At 40.1% G+C, this 18,385-nt stretch overlaps 1 protein-coding gene across 2 annotated transcripts in view; it reads left to right on the forward strand.

The window, feature by feature from the left end:
• CTNNA2 (catenin alpha 2) overlaps window positions 1-18,385 on the forward strand; it is a 1,017,322-nt gene that overhangs the window by 760,440 nt on the left and 238,497 nt on the right. For both annotated transcript variants that reach the window (XM_024766408.1, XM_024766409.1), the window contains exon 7: window positions 353-433. In XM_024766408.1, coding sequence (XP_024622176.1) covers window positions 353-433 — 81 coding nt within the window. The remainder of the gene's footprint in view (window positions 1-352; window positions 434-18,385) is intronic.

Consider the following 18,385-nt stretch of genomic DNA (forward strand, 5'->3'; position numbering starts at 1 on the left):
TAAAGAAACCTTTTTTTTTTTTTTTTTTTTGTGGTATGCAGGCCTCTCACTGTCGTGGCCTCTCCCATTGTGGCGGAGCACAGGCTCCGGACGCGCAGGCTCAGCAGCGATGGCCCACGGGCCCAGCCGCTCCGCGGCATGTGGGATCTTCCCAGACCGGGGCATGAACCCGTGTCCCCTGTATCGGCAGGCGGACTCTCAACCACTGCGCCACCAGGGAAGCCCGAAGAGAATCATTTTTAAAAAATGGCTTGAACTCTACAACTCAAGTGTGTTTCTGAATTTTTTTAACCTTTAATGTCACTAACATTGAATTTTTCTAAATCGGAAATTATTTCTCTTTTCTTAATAGACTGGAAGAAAAGAAAAAGGAGATCCTCTAAACATTGCAATTGATAAGATGACCAAGAAAACAAGGGATCTAAGGAGACAGGTACTGTTTTTGTTTTAGATTCATGGTACTTAGTGGTGGTTTACTGAGAATGTCCTTTTTCAGGGTGCTGTGTTAGAGCTGATATTCAGCTCGCTATTCTTTATAACATCTACATATACACAGAAACTTCTCATCAACAACTTAGAGTCTGCTGAACAGAGAGATGTGACAGGTGCAAAGGGTGTGGTGATGAAAATAATCCCTGAGGTGAGGGAAGGTGGGGGAGAGCCCTCTCACTGGCCAGACACAATCTTCCCAGGTGGAGAGGTGATGCATTCTCTGCCTTCTTCATCTGGTTTTCAGTTTTTCAGACCCAGGTGTGTAAAGAACCAGCCTCTGATTTCTTCTGGGTCTTAAACTCCCAAGGCAATCAGTGAATAAACAAGAATGCCAATGGTTAATGAGAAACACAACTCTTAATCTGATGGGCTAATTAAGATCTCTGACCCAGTGTATTTCCTCAAGGATATAAATCTAGGGGAAAATTTGCTTATCAGATGGTTGTTTGGGAAGCAGGGAACCAAAGCAAGGAAAGACAGTTGGATGATTTAAATGGCTAATGGCATGATTTGTCTGAAGGGTCCATGTTGGGGGAGGGGTGAGAAATCTCTAGTCAGGGCCCCTTTTCATCTTGAAAGTGCTACATGAACACTAGTACATGTTGTCTATAAGACAGTAAGTCTTATTTTATGTGTTGCCGTGGTGAGCTTCACTGTCTTCTGTCTCTTCTCTAGAAGAGACAATACCACCCATTAAGTTCCCAAAGAATTCCTTCATGATTTCTGCCTGAGAGGCATCCTGTCTCCTGCTGGTAGCTTTTGCATATATCCATCTCATTAAGTGTTGATTGTGTTGGTCATCTGGAACCAACCACAGCCCTGCGGTAACACCTGCTTTACTTTCTCCATCTGGAAAAGCTGGACTGGCAGGGATGCATCATCTAACACTCAGTCCTGCAGTTTATCAAGTACAGACAAGATTAGCAAGGTGCCTGGGCAAGAATAGCCAAGGAGCATCTTAAAAAATGTTTGAATGAGAGGAAAACACCACTTCAAATCACTGCTGGGGAGCTTCTGAGCTCTCTTCAGGATGTCACCAGAAGGTATAGACACACTTGAGCTAATGTCCTCTGGAAGATACCACAATTAGTTCTGGGATATGAAGACTCTAGTTTGCCCAGCTAACAAGCCCTTTTGGGGAAAGCATTTTCTTTTTATTTTACCTTGAAAAAGGGAGAATAAAACATTGCATTCTTAGGCATTATTAGGTAACACACAAAGAGCTGTATGGCCAGGTCTGCTTCTCCTTGCCCTCTTAGACAATCTTTCCATTACAAAGCCCCCATATGATATGAAATGACACTGCTAGTAGGAATTGGGATTGGGGTTGGTGGAAAACAGTGAATCAGGTGTCTGGAGCTCAGGGTTTTACTTCTAGCTCTGCCACTAAACTGGCTGTACGACTGTGGATCCTTCATCTCTTGGTCTTCTCCTATTTGTAAAAGTAAGAAGCCAAACTGGGTCTGTAAGCTATTTTTGAATGAGTCCATTTATTTTCCCTGCCAGAGGTCCTAATGCCAGATAACTGCTGGTTTTAAAAGCAGTGGGAGGACATCAGGCATCTCCTCTAAGGTTTGCCTTTGGCTAGATTGTCAACAGGCAAAATCCATGAAATGAGTCTTCCCTCCCCCTCTAGGTCTTAGTAGAGACCATTCTTTTACATTCAGGAGCCAATACCCTTAAGTTCTCTGCACTCGTGGACCTATCATCGGAATTTTTTTCTCTCATTAGGAAGGAATGGATAAAGTAGTTTTCACCTTGGTGTTACAATTATCAATAAAGTGTCGACTCTTTTAGCTGCGGACAGTGGTGAAATTTGAAGGTGGATTCATCGTGGAATTTTAAAGCTTTGGTGACAAGATCCTTGGGGAGTTTCTTTTAGGGTGGCAGTAGAAGGAATATATCATCCCCTCAAATCATTCCATGTATAAGATTTTTTTTTTTTTTCTGCTCACCTTTCCCAAAGATTGAGAGGAATAAGGATAAAAGAAAGTTGTTTTATGATATTCAGATCCAACAGTTATGGCATAATTTCACACCACATCCCTGAATTTGATTCAAACATCCTTCTCTTCCCCAGTATGCCTTTCTAGAACTAAGATGGTCCTCATCTGTCAGTTCCATCCCTATCTATATGTTGGAATATTTTAATCTGTTTTTTCCCATTTCTTCTGTTTCCCCATGTACACCTGTACTGGTACAAAAGCTGCTCTGAGCTAAACAGAAGCTACCTAGCATTTCTGCAGATCGAACATGCAAGGAGTCTGATTAGCTTGGCTCAGGTGGATCTTCAGTTTAGAGTTAGGTAGCTAGTTAATTGGATTAAAAAAGTTTTATCTGAGTTTCTGATAGCAGCTATGTGGTGGCCCAGTGAACGCTAGTGGTTCAAATAAATGAAAACTGAAACACTTTCTGTTCCTTCAATTACAGACAGGCCTTTGTTAGAAAACATTCAAAATGAAAACCCTCAGCTATCTGGCTCCACTTCCCCGTACACCTATATTTCTTTAAACAATATTTAGAGAAATTAAGTCACAGGGAAAAAAGCCGAAATCAAAGAAAAATATTTCTAGTGACTTTCATAAGTTCCCACTCTTTCCACTTTCTCCCTCTTCCTCATAGCCCTAAGGTTGGGCAGTGTTCTTCAGAAGGTAACCCTGGAGTCTTGCAAAGCTGTAGTCACCAAATTAAAAAATAAAGTCAATTATGATTATTATTTTGAACTTGCCTAATGAAAGTGGAGTTAAATTTGTAAACACGTGAAAAAAAATCAAGTAATTAAATAAAAAGGATTTCTGTTTAAGTAGAATTTTGAACTAAGTAGAAGTCCATTTTTTTCAGGCAGTATGTCCCAAGGAATTGGGGAGTCATAAATTGTGAAAAAGTTTGCAGGAACCCAAGGGCGTTATTTCAACTGATTGGCATGGATCCATCTTGCCAATTAAACCCATGAGAGTGGGCAGTGGTAGAACAGAATCCTTTTAAGAGTATTTTGTTTGGAATTAAAAATGGATTTAGGGGAACATCACTGCCAGCTTTAAGCATTATGTTTTAATTTTAGAGCTGTGGGCACAGTATGCCCCATGTCTGAGCTACTGTCACTGCTGTGATTCTGGAATCAGCCCATTATAAGAAAAAAAGCTTTTGGCCGAGTCTCTGCCTGAGCACCTAGTAGCCCACGCAGTCTATCCATCCCTTAGAGAGGGCCCAGTTGGTGTCTGCCAGCTGTTCCTTGATGTCCTCCTTCTATGTACCACCTGTGAACTATTCTAGGCATGGTCTCGATTTTCCTTAAGCTTACAGTGATGCTGGTTTATCCTGATTATTATTTTGGTCCTTGTATTAGTCTTTTTTCCTCTCCCGTTGCGGAGCACAGGCTCCAGACGCGCAGGCTCAGCGGCCATGGCCCACGGGCCGAGCCGCTCCGTGGCATGTGGGATCTTCCCGGACCGGGGCACGAACCCATGTCCCCTGCATCGGCAGGCGGACTCCCAACCACTGCGCCACCAGGGAAGTCCAGTATTAGTCTTTTTTTTCCCCCAAGTTGATAAGCAAATCAGGACCCAGATGTTTTCCTATGAGAAGCTAATAAATAGTAATCATAACATGTTAGTGTGTTGCTAAACTTAGCAACTCTCTCTCGTTCCCCAAACCAATCAATGGACTAATTCTTATTCCTTCACCCTTAATAGCCATCATAATAATTCCAGCAATGAGATTCAGTGTGTCAGCTTGACGAAAGTGTCAATTTTGCTATCACAGTCAAAACAGTTTCAAAAGACAACCAAACCATGTATAGAATGCTTTTACATCGAGATGCATACTTAATAGAATGGATTATATAACAAAGGATTACAAACAAACAAGCAAAACATGCCACTGGGTGGCACATTAAAGGTTGATTTACCAAGATCCTGCCTCCAGATAGGACTACAGAAAAAGCTTCCAAGATTAGTAAGAAATAGTTACAGCTGAAGATTCCTCAGCTGTCCCCTTTGTGACCCAATTCCGTATATAAGAACTGTGGCTAAAGGTGGGTAGTCATCAGCGAGACCTTGTCAAATCACTATCCACAAAATGTAAACTAAAAAATAGCTGACATATATTGACTGCTTACAATGTGCCAGGCACTGTTCTAAGTTCTCTCTACAAATGGACCCCATTTAATCCTCATGCCAGCTCTGTGAGATAGAAAATATTGTTACCATGTCCATTTTACAGATGGGGACATGAAGCCAAGTAATGCACCCACGGCCGTGCAAAGTATGGATTCATGGAGGTCCCAGTCCAGGCAGTCTGGCTGTGGGGTCTTGGCTCATAATCATTCCCCACCCTGCCAATCCATAGACCCAATGGATACAGTTGGGTCACCCATATACTAATCTCCTTTGGGGGAGGCAGTTGGGGAAGAAGGAGGGTTCATGTAATATATAGAGGTGCTTTGTGGTTTTCAACAGCACCTTACCACCATGGGGTTGGGGATGGGTGACATGTATGTACTTCAGACAGAAAAAACGTCTGTGGTGCATGTCAAAAATAGGGTTCTTGTTTATGGTAGGATATCATCTCTCAGGCCTCCAGCTGTTACGGTTTACTGGAACCTTTTTTTATAAAGTGCTATTATGTTTAGGTAGCTGGCTTCTCAAAGCATGAATTATAGACTTTCCAAAACATTTACAGAAAAAAGGGAATTTTAAAGCATTCAATTCTTTTTCTCACATCTGCTGACGGGGCCAATTATTTTTAGATTCATTGTAAGAAAACATTTTAAAATCATTTATTTCCAGACTTGAAGCTGCTTTCCTCATAAGGATATGAAACTATCTATATGGCTACAATTTAAAAATTATGAAATAAAATATTGATTTCCTCCAAATGTTAAGGTTTGTGTTCTTCACATTGAAAACCTATGTCAGAGCTAACAATCCTGGTCAGATTACCCCTAGGTCAGATTGCAGTGCTGCTGTAGAAATGTAGAGACCAGAAAATGATCATACAGCAATTGGGGTTTAAAATACAGACCATAAGCAACTCTGGGACAGCTGAACACAAATGTCATCAGAAACACCAAAATCAGAATCAAAAAGGCAGAAGAAGAAGAGCATAGGTAGAAGAGAGCTCAAGAGCACTCTGAAAGGCGATCTTTGGACAAGCCCCCTGATCACGGTTGTGTATTCAAGCTACCTCTACCTTAGGAAATTCCTGTTACAGCAGTCCTGAACGTCAGGCCACCACATATTTATTTATCTCCTGGAAAACACTCATTAGGCCAAATTCAAGGAACATGATTTTATCCTTGCCAATAGTTCTTAAAATATCACTCTTTCCTTTCCAAGCTCTTTCCTTACAAAGACACTATTCAAATCATGGAGTAGTTTAATTGATTCCTGTGAGCCAGCATGTGGTCGATGGTTCACACATGAACACAAGCTTGTGGAGGATGCCAAGCTTGACCTGTCTCTCACTAGTGAGTCTAGATCACAGAAGGAGTCCAGTAGCTTGACCAATATTGATTAATCAAATAACACGCCGTACTGAGCAGAGGGCTCTGTAACACATGTATGAACAGGAAACCGCCAGCCCCAGAAGTCAAGGAAAAGTGGGATGGGGAAGGATACATAACAATGTCTGAGTCTCAAGAGAATGTCTGAGACATTCAAGAGAATGTCTGAGACATTCAAGAGAATGTCTGCTTTTGGTCCTGTCTCTGACACCTCCTGTCCTAGGCAATGAGAATGCCACGTAGAATCTTGATCCTGACACTGGAAGATCCAATATAGGATTATAAAAAAAATTCTATCATATTTTCCAGGATGAAACTCCTAAGCAGGAAAATTTGGAAGATTTTCAAAGATGATGATTCAAACAGCAAGGATTTTTTTTTTTGAATGTCCTTTCAGCTTACCCAAACATCCATCCAAAGTGCAGTCATTTAGTTCAGCTGATTCCACCTCCTATCTGTGTTTCGAGTGCATTCCTTCCTCTCCACTGCCATTGGCACTGCTTAATTGCTTTTCACAAAAAGGATGGTCACAACCTCATAACCAGTGCCTTGATCCCAGGCTCCCTGCGTTCGGCGCACTGTAGCTCCAGCAGTCTCTTAGACCAGTATTAGCACATCTTCATGACTTTGCACTTGATGTTACTTCTACCTGGAATGACCCCTTCCACTCCTTTTAATTTTTTTCTTCCAGGAAAATTAACAATTTTTCCAAATGCCCTCCCTTCCTCCTTTTTTTTTTTTTTTTAGGAAAATTCACAATTTTTCCTACAAGGCTTAGCTTAAATGTCACCTTATCATCACAACTTTATCCAATTTTTATAAACAGGGAATCCCACTACTCGGCATATACCCTGAGAAAACCAAAATTCAAAAAGAGTCATCTACCAAAATGTTCATTGCAACTCTATTTACAATAGCCCGGAGATGGAAACAATCTAAGTGCCCATCATCGGATGAATGGATAAAGAAGATGTGGCACATATATACAATGGAATATTACTCAGCCATAAAAAGAAATGAAATTGAGTTATTTGTAATGAGGTGGATAGACCTAGAGTGTGTCATACAGAGTGAAGTAAGTCAGAAAGAGAAAGACAAATACCGTATGCTAACACATATATATGGAATTTAAGGGGAAAAAAATGTCATGAAGAACCTAGGGGTAAGACAGGAATAAAGACACAGACCTACTGGAGAACGGACTTGAGGATATGGGGAGGGGGGAGGGTGAGCAGTGACAGAGCGCGAGAGAGGCATGGACATATATACACTACCAAACATAAGGTAGATAGCTAGTGGGAAGCAGCCACATAGCACAGGGATATCAGCTCCATGCTTTGTGATCGCCTGGAGGTGTGGGATGGGGAGGGCGGGAGGGAGGGAGACACAAGAGGGAGGAGATATGGGAACATGGGTATATGTATGGCTGATTCACTTTGTTGTAAAGCAGAAACTAACACACCATTGTAAAGCAATTATACCCCAATAAAGATGTTAAAAAAAATAAAAAACAGGGTTTATTCAGTAGGCTCCTAAAGCATTTTAAAATAGCTTTATTATGACACTCTTTGCAGTCGATTTAAGTTTATGTGCTTTTGCTTGTGCCTGTGTCCTGATATTCTTTGTTTCCTCAAGGCATATCTTAGTGCCCCAAATAAAGTAAGCTGCTACCACACACGTGTTGAAAGGATGAAGAATCCTCTGTATGCAGCTATCCTACCCCAAAATATCCCAATCATCAACTTCCCTCTGTTCTAAGCTCTCATGTCTTTGCTTCTGTTGTTTTAAGAACAAGATTTGTTAGCTTAAAAAGTCCATTTTTACTGTGATAATAACAACTTTTTCCATCTTAAGAGAGAGCTGCTATGCTTTAACCCAGATGTCTCCTGCTGCTGGGCTGGCTTTAGAAAAGTCAGCTCAAGAACCTGCCAAAATGCAGATACAAGTATCCCCCACTTTCTGAAAGTCCATTTTATGCCATTTTGCTTTTATGAAATACCTACATTAGTTCTTGTTTTTGCTAACTGAAAGAAACCTGGAGGATTTTTGCTTTTACAAAAGAAAAAAAAAAGGTGAAACGCAAAAATCTGTCCAGTATTTTGCAGCCAGCTCTTATACAGGCCGCGGGCACCGCGAGTAGCAAGAGTGGCGCCACCAAGCCCCTTCTCCGGGAACTACACTCAGCATTCAGCTGCCATAGCTTTGAACTGTGTTTATAAGCATCTGTGTTTTATCTTGATTTATTTTGTGAATCCATTGGCAAGATGCATCATAAGGTAGTTGCTTCTTCGGTTTACAGCATTTCGGCTTACAAAAGGTTTCATAGGAATGCTGTACTTTCAGATAGTGGGAAAAACCTGTATATGGCTCCATCTTGAGAGATTTCTGATTTCAGGTACAGACGGTGGTAACTTAAACTCTGTATCATGATAAGCTTTCTAGGTAATTGTGATGTTCTGGCAGGTTTGAATTCCACTGACTTTGTTTCTGATGGTGGGAACTTTTAGATCTCATTAGAGTCCTTTGGAAGATTTACTTGAGGATTCCGGAAGTCCTCCAAGTTCTCTCCAATCCATTTGGCATCTTCTAGACCTCACCACTTCACAGATACAATACTTGTTTTAAGGGAGGGAGAATCCAAGCTTGAGCCTCTTCTCCCCATGGGCCAAGATTAGAAATGGATGGTCTAATTGTTCACTGTGCTGTGTTGAAGGGCTTGGCAAGATCTGTGCTTTCTGGAGCAGGGCCAAGTGGAGGTGAAGGGGAATGAGGCAGTAGCCTACGGCACATAATTTTAGAGGGAACCAAAAAAACTGAGTAATCGAGATAAATAATATTTTCTGCAGTATTTTAGAAAATTGAAATTAATGCAAAAAAATTCATGATGAGCATCTTATCAACATTGTAAATAAAGACAGGATCAGTAGCAAGGCAGTGCTGAGCTATACTGAAGCCTGAAGCAAAAGAAAAAAACAGCAATACTGATCCTGTTTTTATTTACAGCGTTGCTATTTTGTTTATGATGGTGACTCTCCTTAGTCTTGGCTCTGCTCCAGAGCTTCTATTTCTTAATGTCTTTACTGCACCTGCTATATGAGAGAGTTTACCCCCAAAGTCTCAATGTCACGCAGTTTTCTTTTTTCTCCTACATTAGTGGCAAAAGGGCTGACTTTTAAATTTTGTGATGAGATGACACCTTGGACTCCAGATTTGAAGACCTATTTGAATTGTGGTGTCTTTTAGGTTGTCTGGCTACAAATGCATTTCTTTCTGTTTATCACAGTGATAAGAGCTTTTTTATGGCACTCTGAAGTGCTTCAGAGAAAATGGAGAGCATTTTAATACTGCTGATTTACTCTTTCAGGTCTACAGTAATTTCCTTACTGCCTCATTATAAGGCTTGGCTTAATTTACTCTACACATAATGTTTACTGATGCACATATGGTGCCACATTTCAGGAAACTGTACCCAGAACAGGTATTTTTGTCAGGCTGGAGCATGGAAAATTTCCTTCGTATACAGAAAAAAAAAGGTAAGAAATTTAATCATTTCAGCAAAGAATGTCCTCCAACGAGAGGGAGAAAAATCACACCCATCTTTAACTTCAGAAAGAAGGATACAGTCTCTCATTTTTTTAATTGGAGTATATTTGCTTTACAATATTGTATTAGTTTATACTGTATGGCAAAGTGAATCAGCTATATGTATACATATATCCCCTTATGTTTGGACTTCTTTCTCATTTAGGTCACCACAGATCTTTGAGTAGAGTTCTCTGTGCTATACAGTAGCTTTTCATTACTTATCTATTTTATACACGGTATCAATTGTGTATATATGTCAATCCCAGTCTCCCAATTCATCCCACAGCCCCCTTTCCCCCTTGGTATCCATATGTTTGTTCTCTACGTCTATGTCTGTATTTCTGCTTTGTAAATAAGGTCGTCTATACCAATTTTTTCAGATTCCACATATATGCGTTAATATACGATGGATACAGTCTGTTTAAATGCTTATTTTAAAAGCTGAATAATGATTATATGTGTATAAAGATTTGCAGTTACCCCTAAAATCAGAGGGGGATAGGAGTGGGGGAAAAGGAGAGGTAGGAAAAGAAAGGAATAATATCTTCTGAGCTTATTTCTCAACCAGCTTTGAAAAAAGAGAGATGGGTTCAGTGGTCATGGACTCATAAACTCTTAGAAGTAGAAGGGACCTCTAAGGTCTTTTCTCAGGGCAAAAGGTCTTTCTTCAGCATCCTTAATACCACCTGAAACAGCCTCTGCTTTAGATATGGGAGCTTATCCCTTTACCCAGCATCTGGTACCATTACTGGGCAATTTTAGTAGCAAGGAAATTGAGTTAAGATCAGTGATTTTGTAATTATCAACCATTGATGTTGGTTTTGTGCTGCAAAACTGATTTTTTTTTTCTATTTTGTCTAAGTTTAAGGCCCAGATAAAAGCTTCAGTAAAGAATTCTATTTAGAGTTTCAAAGACCTACAAATAGTGATTATTATTGCATATGAATTCATGGCTTCACAACCACTTGGCTTGCCTTTCCATAACTCTGAATGCTAAGAGTGGTGAGGCTTAGGAACTGAGCAGCTGCTGCTGTCTTGTCATTGAAAGCTGAAATAGCCAACTCTCTTAATCATCTGATCCATTGTTCCTATTTGTATCTGGTTATGTATGAAGGTCAAAAAAGCAAAGCTGAAACCCACTGAAACTGTAGGACATTTGCTTAACAAGTGTCCATTCTCTCCTTGACACTTTATCTACAATCTGATTCTACAGTCTATTATTATCAAAAGATTTTATTTTTACAGAGTTGCATTTTGAAGCTGTGACAGTGAAATTACATTTATTACTGATATAAAGCTGGTAAGTTAGTGAACCCAAGTGGGAGGATTCTGAAACCTGTCCTTTTAATGACTGTAGTTGTTAAAGTTGGTACACTTTGGTCTTAATTTATAGTTTTTATTAAACTTCCATTAATGGGAAGGCTATAAGGCAAATATCAATTAGTAATGTCTTGAGATCCTCAATAATAATCAAAATAATAGCTTTCCTCTTTAATATCATCATTTTTTTTCTTCCTTAAATCATCCATACCTGTGGCCAGCCCTGTGCAAGACACTGCACCATGAATGAGATTTTGAAAATTATTTTCCTAATTAATCACAGGGGAGAAAAGTAAAGGACTTTCATTTTAGCTGGGGTGCGGGATAGCTGATTAAATGCAAATCAAGAGACTAGCTGACCTGCCTGGTATATTCAGTAAGAAAGAGATGAATGGATTGTGCCCCAGTGTTCTAGGGTTAGAGAGGAACGATTTGTCTTGAGGGCTCTGGTGATAAGAGGAGATTTTCCATCTGATCCAACCATAAGTGCTTGTCAGAAGTTTGGGTGAATAACCAGTCTCAGTACCTCCTCTCTCATTCCACAATTTCTTGGTTTTTCATGAGTACATCCATCCTGTTAACTCTTAAGGGCAGTATGTCTATACCTTTATTTGATCCCTTCAATTTCAGTGAAGATCAAGCTGCCTTTAAGTAGCTGCAGTCGGAGTTGCAGCTGCATGAAGGGGGTGACAGAGAAGTTGAAGAGCACCTTTGGTCAAGGCGAGCTGGGAGGTCCATGCAGGCTAACATGGGCAAGGGAGGGCTCAGAGTCACAGGGGCAGGAAGAAGGCAGCAGTAATGAACCACACTGACTGAGCAGATTTCCCTCAGCCCCTCCTTTGAAATCTGAAGGCTTAGATCAATGTGACCCTGAGGTTGTAGCCATAGATGCCATAATAACCAGGTGAAAGTAGATTACTTGTGACTTTCATTGTGTCTGTAAATTACCATAACAACCAGCTTGTCTGTTGCCCTTTGGGTGCATTCTCTGTGTATTTGTCCAGTCTGTGGAAATACTCTCAATACATTTGCCAAATTAGGAGGAAATATCAGGATTTGGAGTCCAGTCCAGGTCAGAACACCTACTGAGGTAATGAGCAGGCTGGGCAACCCAACCAGATACGCTCCTAGTTCACAGAATTTTTAGGAAAAGTCAACAACTCCTGCTTTTACAGCTAACCATTCCTCTGTTCTTTGCCTCAAAGTGTCTGCTAGAAACGGAATTGCTTAGACACCATTGAAATCACCTATGTTTTCTAGCAGAGAGTGAGGCAAAGAGAATAAAAGTCAAGTAAAGCAGTCAGACTGGCCCCTTGGGGACTCTTGAGGCCATTTCTAGCCTCCTTATTTCTCTTCTTAAGCAGGTAACTGCTGGGTACTGCAGATGCTCAGTTCTAAGTAAAGAGTGGGTGAATGGAGCTTGAAATAGCCAGGGATTTGCAGTACTAGCGAAGCAACAGAGTGACATGGACAGAGTGATAAGGTTGTAAGACTTAAAATCCATGGATGAAACCACATAAAACAGGTGTCTGCAAACCTGTGGCCCAAATCTGGCCTTCTGCCTGTTTAGGTAAAGAAGTTGTATTGTCAGTTTTTGTTCTATAGTGGCAGAGTTGAGTAGTTGTGGTAGAGACCAACTGGCTGCAAAGACTAAATTATATATTGTCTGGCCTTTTATAGGAAAAGTAGGGCAACCCATGCTCTAGAAGTAAGAGTCTGCTTGAGATGAAACAGATATGGTGTAAGAGTCCAGATCTCCTGAAAAACTGAAAGACCTGAAGTCTGACTGTCTCCTGCCTTTCCCTTAAACGGTGATAACATCAGTCATGTTATAGGATTTCCGCAAACTTAGAAATGTGGAGTAATCATTAGGGCTCTGTCTGAAATGAAGCTCCTCTAGGGAAAAATTCAGCACTGTTGGAAACGCTGTGCAATAGTTAAAGACAGGAAGTGAAGAAGTATAGCGTACGGTGGCAGAGCTCGGGAGAGAGAAGTTAGCTCAGAGGTACACGATTATCTATAACTGGATTAGAGCAGGGGAGCATGGGTGAAAGGCTTTCTCTTTTAGAAAATGGGATGGGCTCTTTGATGACCACAAATGGTCAGAAGTTTTAGAGGTTCATTTACAAGTGACATATGTACCAACAGTAAGTGCCCATCATCCATCCTCCCTTACCCAACAGCATCTTATCCCCCCAAGTTGCCCATCCTGCTCAAGTGAACTGAAGTGTCACTCATCTGATACCTGGAGTGGGAACTGGTAAGTTTTGGGTGGGATCCTCCCGGAGGCTCTTGTATTTACATTGGGGATTCTTCTGAGACCCACAGGACTAGTGTTGTAATGTGGAATGGCCAGAAATATGGAAGTATGGGGCCAGATGATTCTATCTGGTACAAATCCTGCCACACTGACCCCACTAGAAAGAAATAGGGTTTTAGAGAGTTGTTCTCCTCTGTATCTTGCTCTTAATATACTTTTTATAGGCTTCTATTGTTAGGCTTCTATAAAACCATCCATTCAATGATTATCTCTCTCAATTGCCAGTGCAGGTGGTGCGGGGGGCATCAAATCTTTCTTTGAGCAATATTTCATAAAATTCCTAAGAGTCCTTGCTAGAGTTAACTTATCTGATACAACTCTTGACTCTCTCACATTGGATTCAAGCAGCTTATGCCCATTCAATACCAGTTAATCAATGGCAGATAATAAATACTCAGCATGAAATATCCAGCTATCTAAACTTAGATCCTCCTTTGTGGTAAACAATGCCTGAGGGGATATAGTGCTGGGGGTAAATGGTTGACTAGGTGTAGGAGTGAAGGATGGAAAAAAAGATCATCTTTGTCCAATTGGGATTTGTGAATTTGAACAGCCAGATTCATAAACACATAGACCTTAAGTAAAATAGCACGATTCTTGGAACCAGAAGACCTGACTGGTATTTTCTATGTGTAACTAGTGGACCCTCCCTTTCCTCGTCTATCAGGATATAGCAAAGAAAATGATGCTCGCCCTGCAAACCACATCTGTCACCCTTACCATGACATTGTAAATAAGGTCAAATGAAATAATGTCTAGGAGATTTCTCTGCAAGCTATAAAAGTAAGCATGCACAGGATTAATATTAAGGGCAATAAGCAGCTGGAAACTGAGTAGAACTTCCAAATACACAGAATAATAGGTCTGCTTTTCAGTGTGGGTTAAGGGCTCTGAACAAGGTGTTATACTAGAAATATCTTTTCCACCTTCACCTATGCTACCTGAAAGTCCACCCTTTTGAAATACCAAATCTTCCAGGCTAACAAACTGCATATTTGAAAGTATGTCTGTTCTGATGGAGAGGTAGAGGGATCCTGGGAGAACCTTTCTAAGTGAGAAAAAGTCTTTAGTAATATGATGTGAAGGAAATTAACAAATTTGGACTCTTTTAGGGTGTTCCCTAGGCCAGCCTCCAATACACTGAATAGGAGGAACTCATGCTTGCCTCTAAGCAGCGTTTATGAGGCCAGTCAAGTATATGTGGTTAAGTTGATCACTGTAGCTTTATTAGTAATTGGGAATTGAGGTAACAGAGGAATTTTTAGCAATGAGTGAGAGTAGATGATTTGTCTTATTTTTCTTTGTGTCCCTGGTCAAACATAGTGCTTGGTACACCCAGAACTCTTCAAATGCTAGTAGAAGGAATGAAAGAGCGAACACCAATTACTGAGGAGAGGCAGTGGAATAAAGAAAGAGATAAAGCATATTTTTTCCTCTCTGTGAATTTCTTACTACTCTTATAATAAGGTCCCTGCCTCCTTTGAGCTAATTGCATTACTACCTACCCCATTTTATTTTTGTGCATTTACTCTTATTTGTTTTCTTTGGTCTAACATTTAAATCTCTTTAATACTAATGTGGCATTTGTGTAGATTTTTCTTTATGGATCCTTTTTTTCCCCCTGTGAGATCAGAAAAAGATGTTGAAATGCACAACTGAAGACAGATTAAGGGGCCTTTATTTACCTTTACAAGAATGAACAACTAGAATCAAGAATGTATGATGGGGAAAGGGTAGTTTCTTCAATAAATAGTTAGGAAAACTGGATATCCACATACAGAAGAATAAAATAGGACTCCTGTCTTACACCATATACAAAAATCAACTCAAAATTGATTAAAGACTTGAACATAAGACCTGAAACCATAAAATTCCTGGAAGAAAACATAGGGGATAAGCTCCTTGGAAGTGGTCTTTGCAATGAGTTTCTGGATTTGACACCAAAAGCAAAGGCAACAGAAGCAAAAACAAACAAACAAACAATCAAAAAAAATGGACTACATCAAACTAAAACCTTCTGTACAGCAAAGGAAACCATCAACAAAATGAAAAGGAAACTTATGGAATGGGAGAAAATATTTGCAAATCATATATATGTTAAGGGGTTAATATCCAAAATATCCAAGGAACTCATACAACTCAACAGCAGGAGAAGAAACAATCCCATTAAAAATGGACGGAGAACCCATTCCCCTAATCATCAGGGGAATGCAAATCGAAACCACAATGAGGTATCATCTCATACCTGTGACGATGGCCAGAGATAACAAGTGTTGGTGAGGTGGTGGGAGTATAAGCTGGTGCAACCACTGTGGAAAACAGTATGGAGATTCCTCAAAAAGCTAAAAATAGAACTACCATATGATCTGCTCCTCTACTTCTGGATATATATCCAAAAGAAATGAGAACAGAATATCAAAGAAATATCTGAACTCCCATGTCCATGCAATATTATTGACAATAGTCAAGATATGGAAGCAATCTAAGTGTCCATCAACAGATGAATGGATAAAGACGGTGTGAGATATATTTAAAACACACACACACACACACACACACACACACACACACACACACACAAAATGGAATATTACTCAGCCATGAAAATGTAGGAAATTCTGCCATTTGTGACAATATAGATGAGCCTTGAGGGCATTATGCTAAGTGACATAAGCCAAACTGAGAAAGACAAATTCTGCATGGTATCACTTATATGTGGAATCTTAAAGAAAAAAGTCAAACTCGTAAATGTGGAAAATAGAAAAGTGGCTGCAAGGGGCTGGAGGATGGGAGAATGGGGAGAGGTTGGTAAACAGGTACAAACTTTAACTTATGAGATGAATAAGGTCTGAGAGTCTCATGTAAATAATAAAGTGACTATAGTTAATAACACTGTACTGTAAAATTGAAATTTTCTAAGAGAGTAGAATTTAAATTTCTGACCAAAAAAAAAAAAAAAAACAAAAAGGTATGCGAGGTGATGGATATGTTAATTAACTAGATGGGAGGAATCCTTTCACAATGTATATGTATATCAAATCACCACGATGTACTCTTTAAATATCTTACAATTTTATTTTAATCTCAATTTTATCTCAATAAGACTGAAATTAGAGAAAGAATGAATGTCTACCCATTAAAAAGATTTGCAGAGATGTCCTTTCATTGGTTAGATTAAAATTGGGCATACAGCCTTCAAAATCTCATCCAAGTTTAAGCTTCTCTGATTCTTGTTGGCTGGGGAGAGCCATTTTTTTCTTGAACTGTCTTTTTCAGAGAACTGTTTCATATTCATCAAATGGTTGCAGATTTTTAAACTTTGTGCAAAACACTTTTGCAGTATCTATTTGAAAGTGGCTCAATACACATCATACCTTCCTCATGTCCCACCCCATTGGCAGACCATTTTGGTCATTTTTAAGACAGTTTATTCTTCTTCTTGAGTTTGTGAGTTAAACTCTATCCTTTAATCACTCTGCCCTCTTATGAAATAAGAAGGTGAATTGTTAGAATAGTTGTGATCCATCAACTGTATTTCTTTTGGTTTGCTGAAGAAAATGTAGTTGTTTACATTGATGAATAGCACTAATTGGGTAAAATAGACTGGTAGTGCTGAGCTAATACCTTTAAATGTCTTGTCTTAGGCAATTAATATTCCCTTGTCACACATACATTTAAATAGTTGGAAGAAAGCCTTCTGTTCTTGACTCCTGTCAGACTTAACGAGTGATTTTGTCAAGTCATTCCTTTCTGCCCTGGTTGATTGATAGCTAAATTTTGGTCTTCTAGCTTATGTAAAAAGTGTTAACTATGCCTTTCAACTTGTAGGCAAGGGCATTTAAACCATTCTAATAGTCAATTTACAGAGGAATTACATTGCCTGTTTACTGGAGGGGTCAAAAAATTGTGCCCCTATTCATCAGAGACACAAATCACAGGGCTCATGAGCTAATGAAGGCAGTATTTATGAGTCCCTGCACTTGCTGGATGATACCAAGTTCAAGGTGTCCCTGGTCCTGGCTGCTTAGGACTCTGGCTCTCAATTTTGGATGTGCCTTTGCTCATGGACTATGTAATAGATAGATATATTTAGGATGAATATGATTTGATCCTAAAACTCTTAAGAATGAGAAAAAAAACTAGAATGCTAGATTGTCACAGTACTAACCTTCATCTGCACCTTTCAAAGATATCTCTATAATAATGCAAATCCCTTCTAGCCTCAGTCACCACCTGGTTTATAGATTTTCATACATACCATAATTATCATCTGAAAGCAGGGGAAGTGGATCCCAATCATTTCTGGGAGGACTCTCACTTCTGTTGACTTAAGCCTTTGTTGAGAATCTGACAATTTACTGTTTTAAAACACTTTGACAGGGCTTCCCTGGTGGCATAGTGGTTGAGAGTCTGCCTGCTGATGCAGGGGACACGGGTTTGTGCCCCGGTCTGGGAAGATCCCTCATGCCGCGGAGCGGCTGGGCCCGTGAGCCATGGTCGCTGAGCCTGCGCGTCCGGAGCCTGTGCTCTGCAACGGGAGAGGCCACAGCAGTGAGAGGCCAGCATACTGCAAAAAAAAAAAAAAGAAAAAACACTTTGACCAAAAAGTTTTAATAAGATAGTTACATAAAAGCAAGCATGACCCATGGACATGTTTTTGCAGTAGACATATCTTGACCCATGAGTCCTCCATTTTTTTTTTTTCTTTACAGACTCATAAAGCCCCAGGAAGTCACAGAGTCTCATAGTGAGTATACAGGAGGTCCCTTTCAGCTCCTGGAATGGGGATTCATTAGGACTCAGCATCACTTCTTCCTCTGGAGGGACAACTTACTCCCTCTTGGGGTATCCATCTGCCCCTGGGTCTGTTTCCCATCCTCTCTACTGGGGTTTTCTTTTTTATTTTTTCTTTTATTATCCTGGGGGAGTCTTCTAGAATTCTTCATGCACTTCACTCATCATCCAGAAAGCTGGATCACGTATGTTCCTGGAATTTGATGCACCATCAGTATCTATATACCTTTGCTTTCAGTCAGTAATGTATGCAAAGCTGGAAAAATTTAGACAAAGGAGAGGTTGCATATACTACTAGTTCAGAGCATGAACTCTGGGGCCAGCCTGAGTTCAAATCCTGCCACTGCCACTTATCAGCCATGTGAATGTGG

Source organism: Neophocaena asiaeorientalis, unplaced genomic scaffold, assembly GCF_003031525.2.
Source record: "Neophocaena asiaeorientalis asiaeorientalis breed wild unplaced genomic scaffold, Neophocaena_asiaeorientalis_V1.1 scaffold255, whole genome shotgun sequence".
In the NCBI taxonomy this organism is placed as follows: Eukaryota; Metazoa; Chordata; class Mammalia; order Artiodactyla; family Phocoenidae; genus Neophocaena; species Neophocaena asiaeorientalis.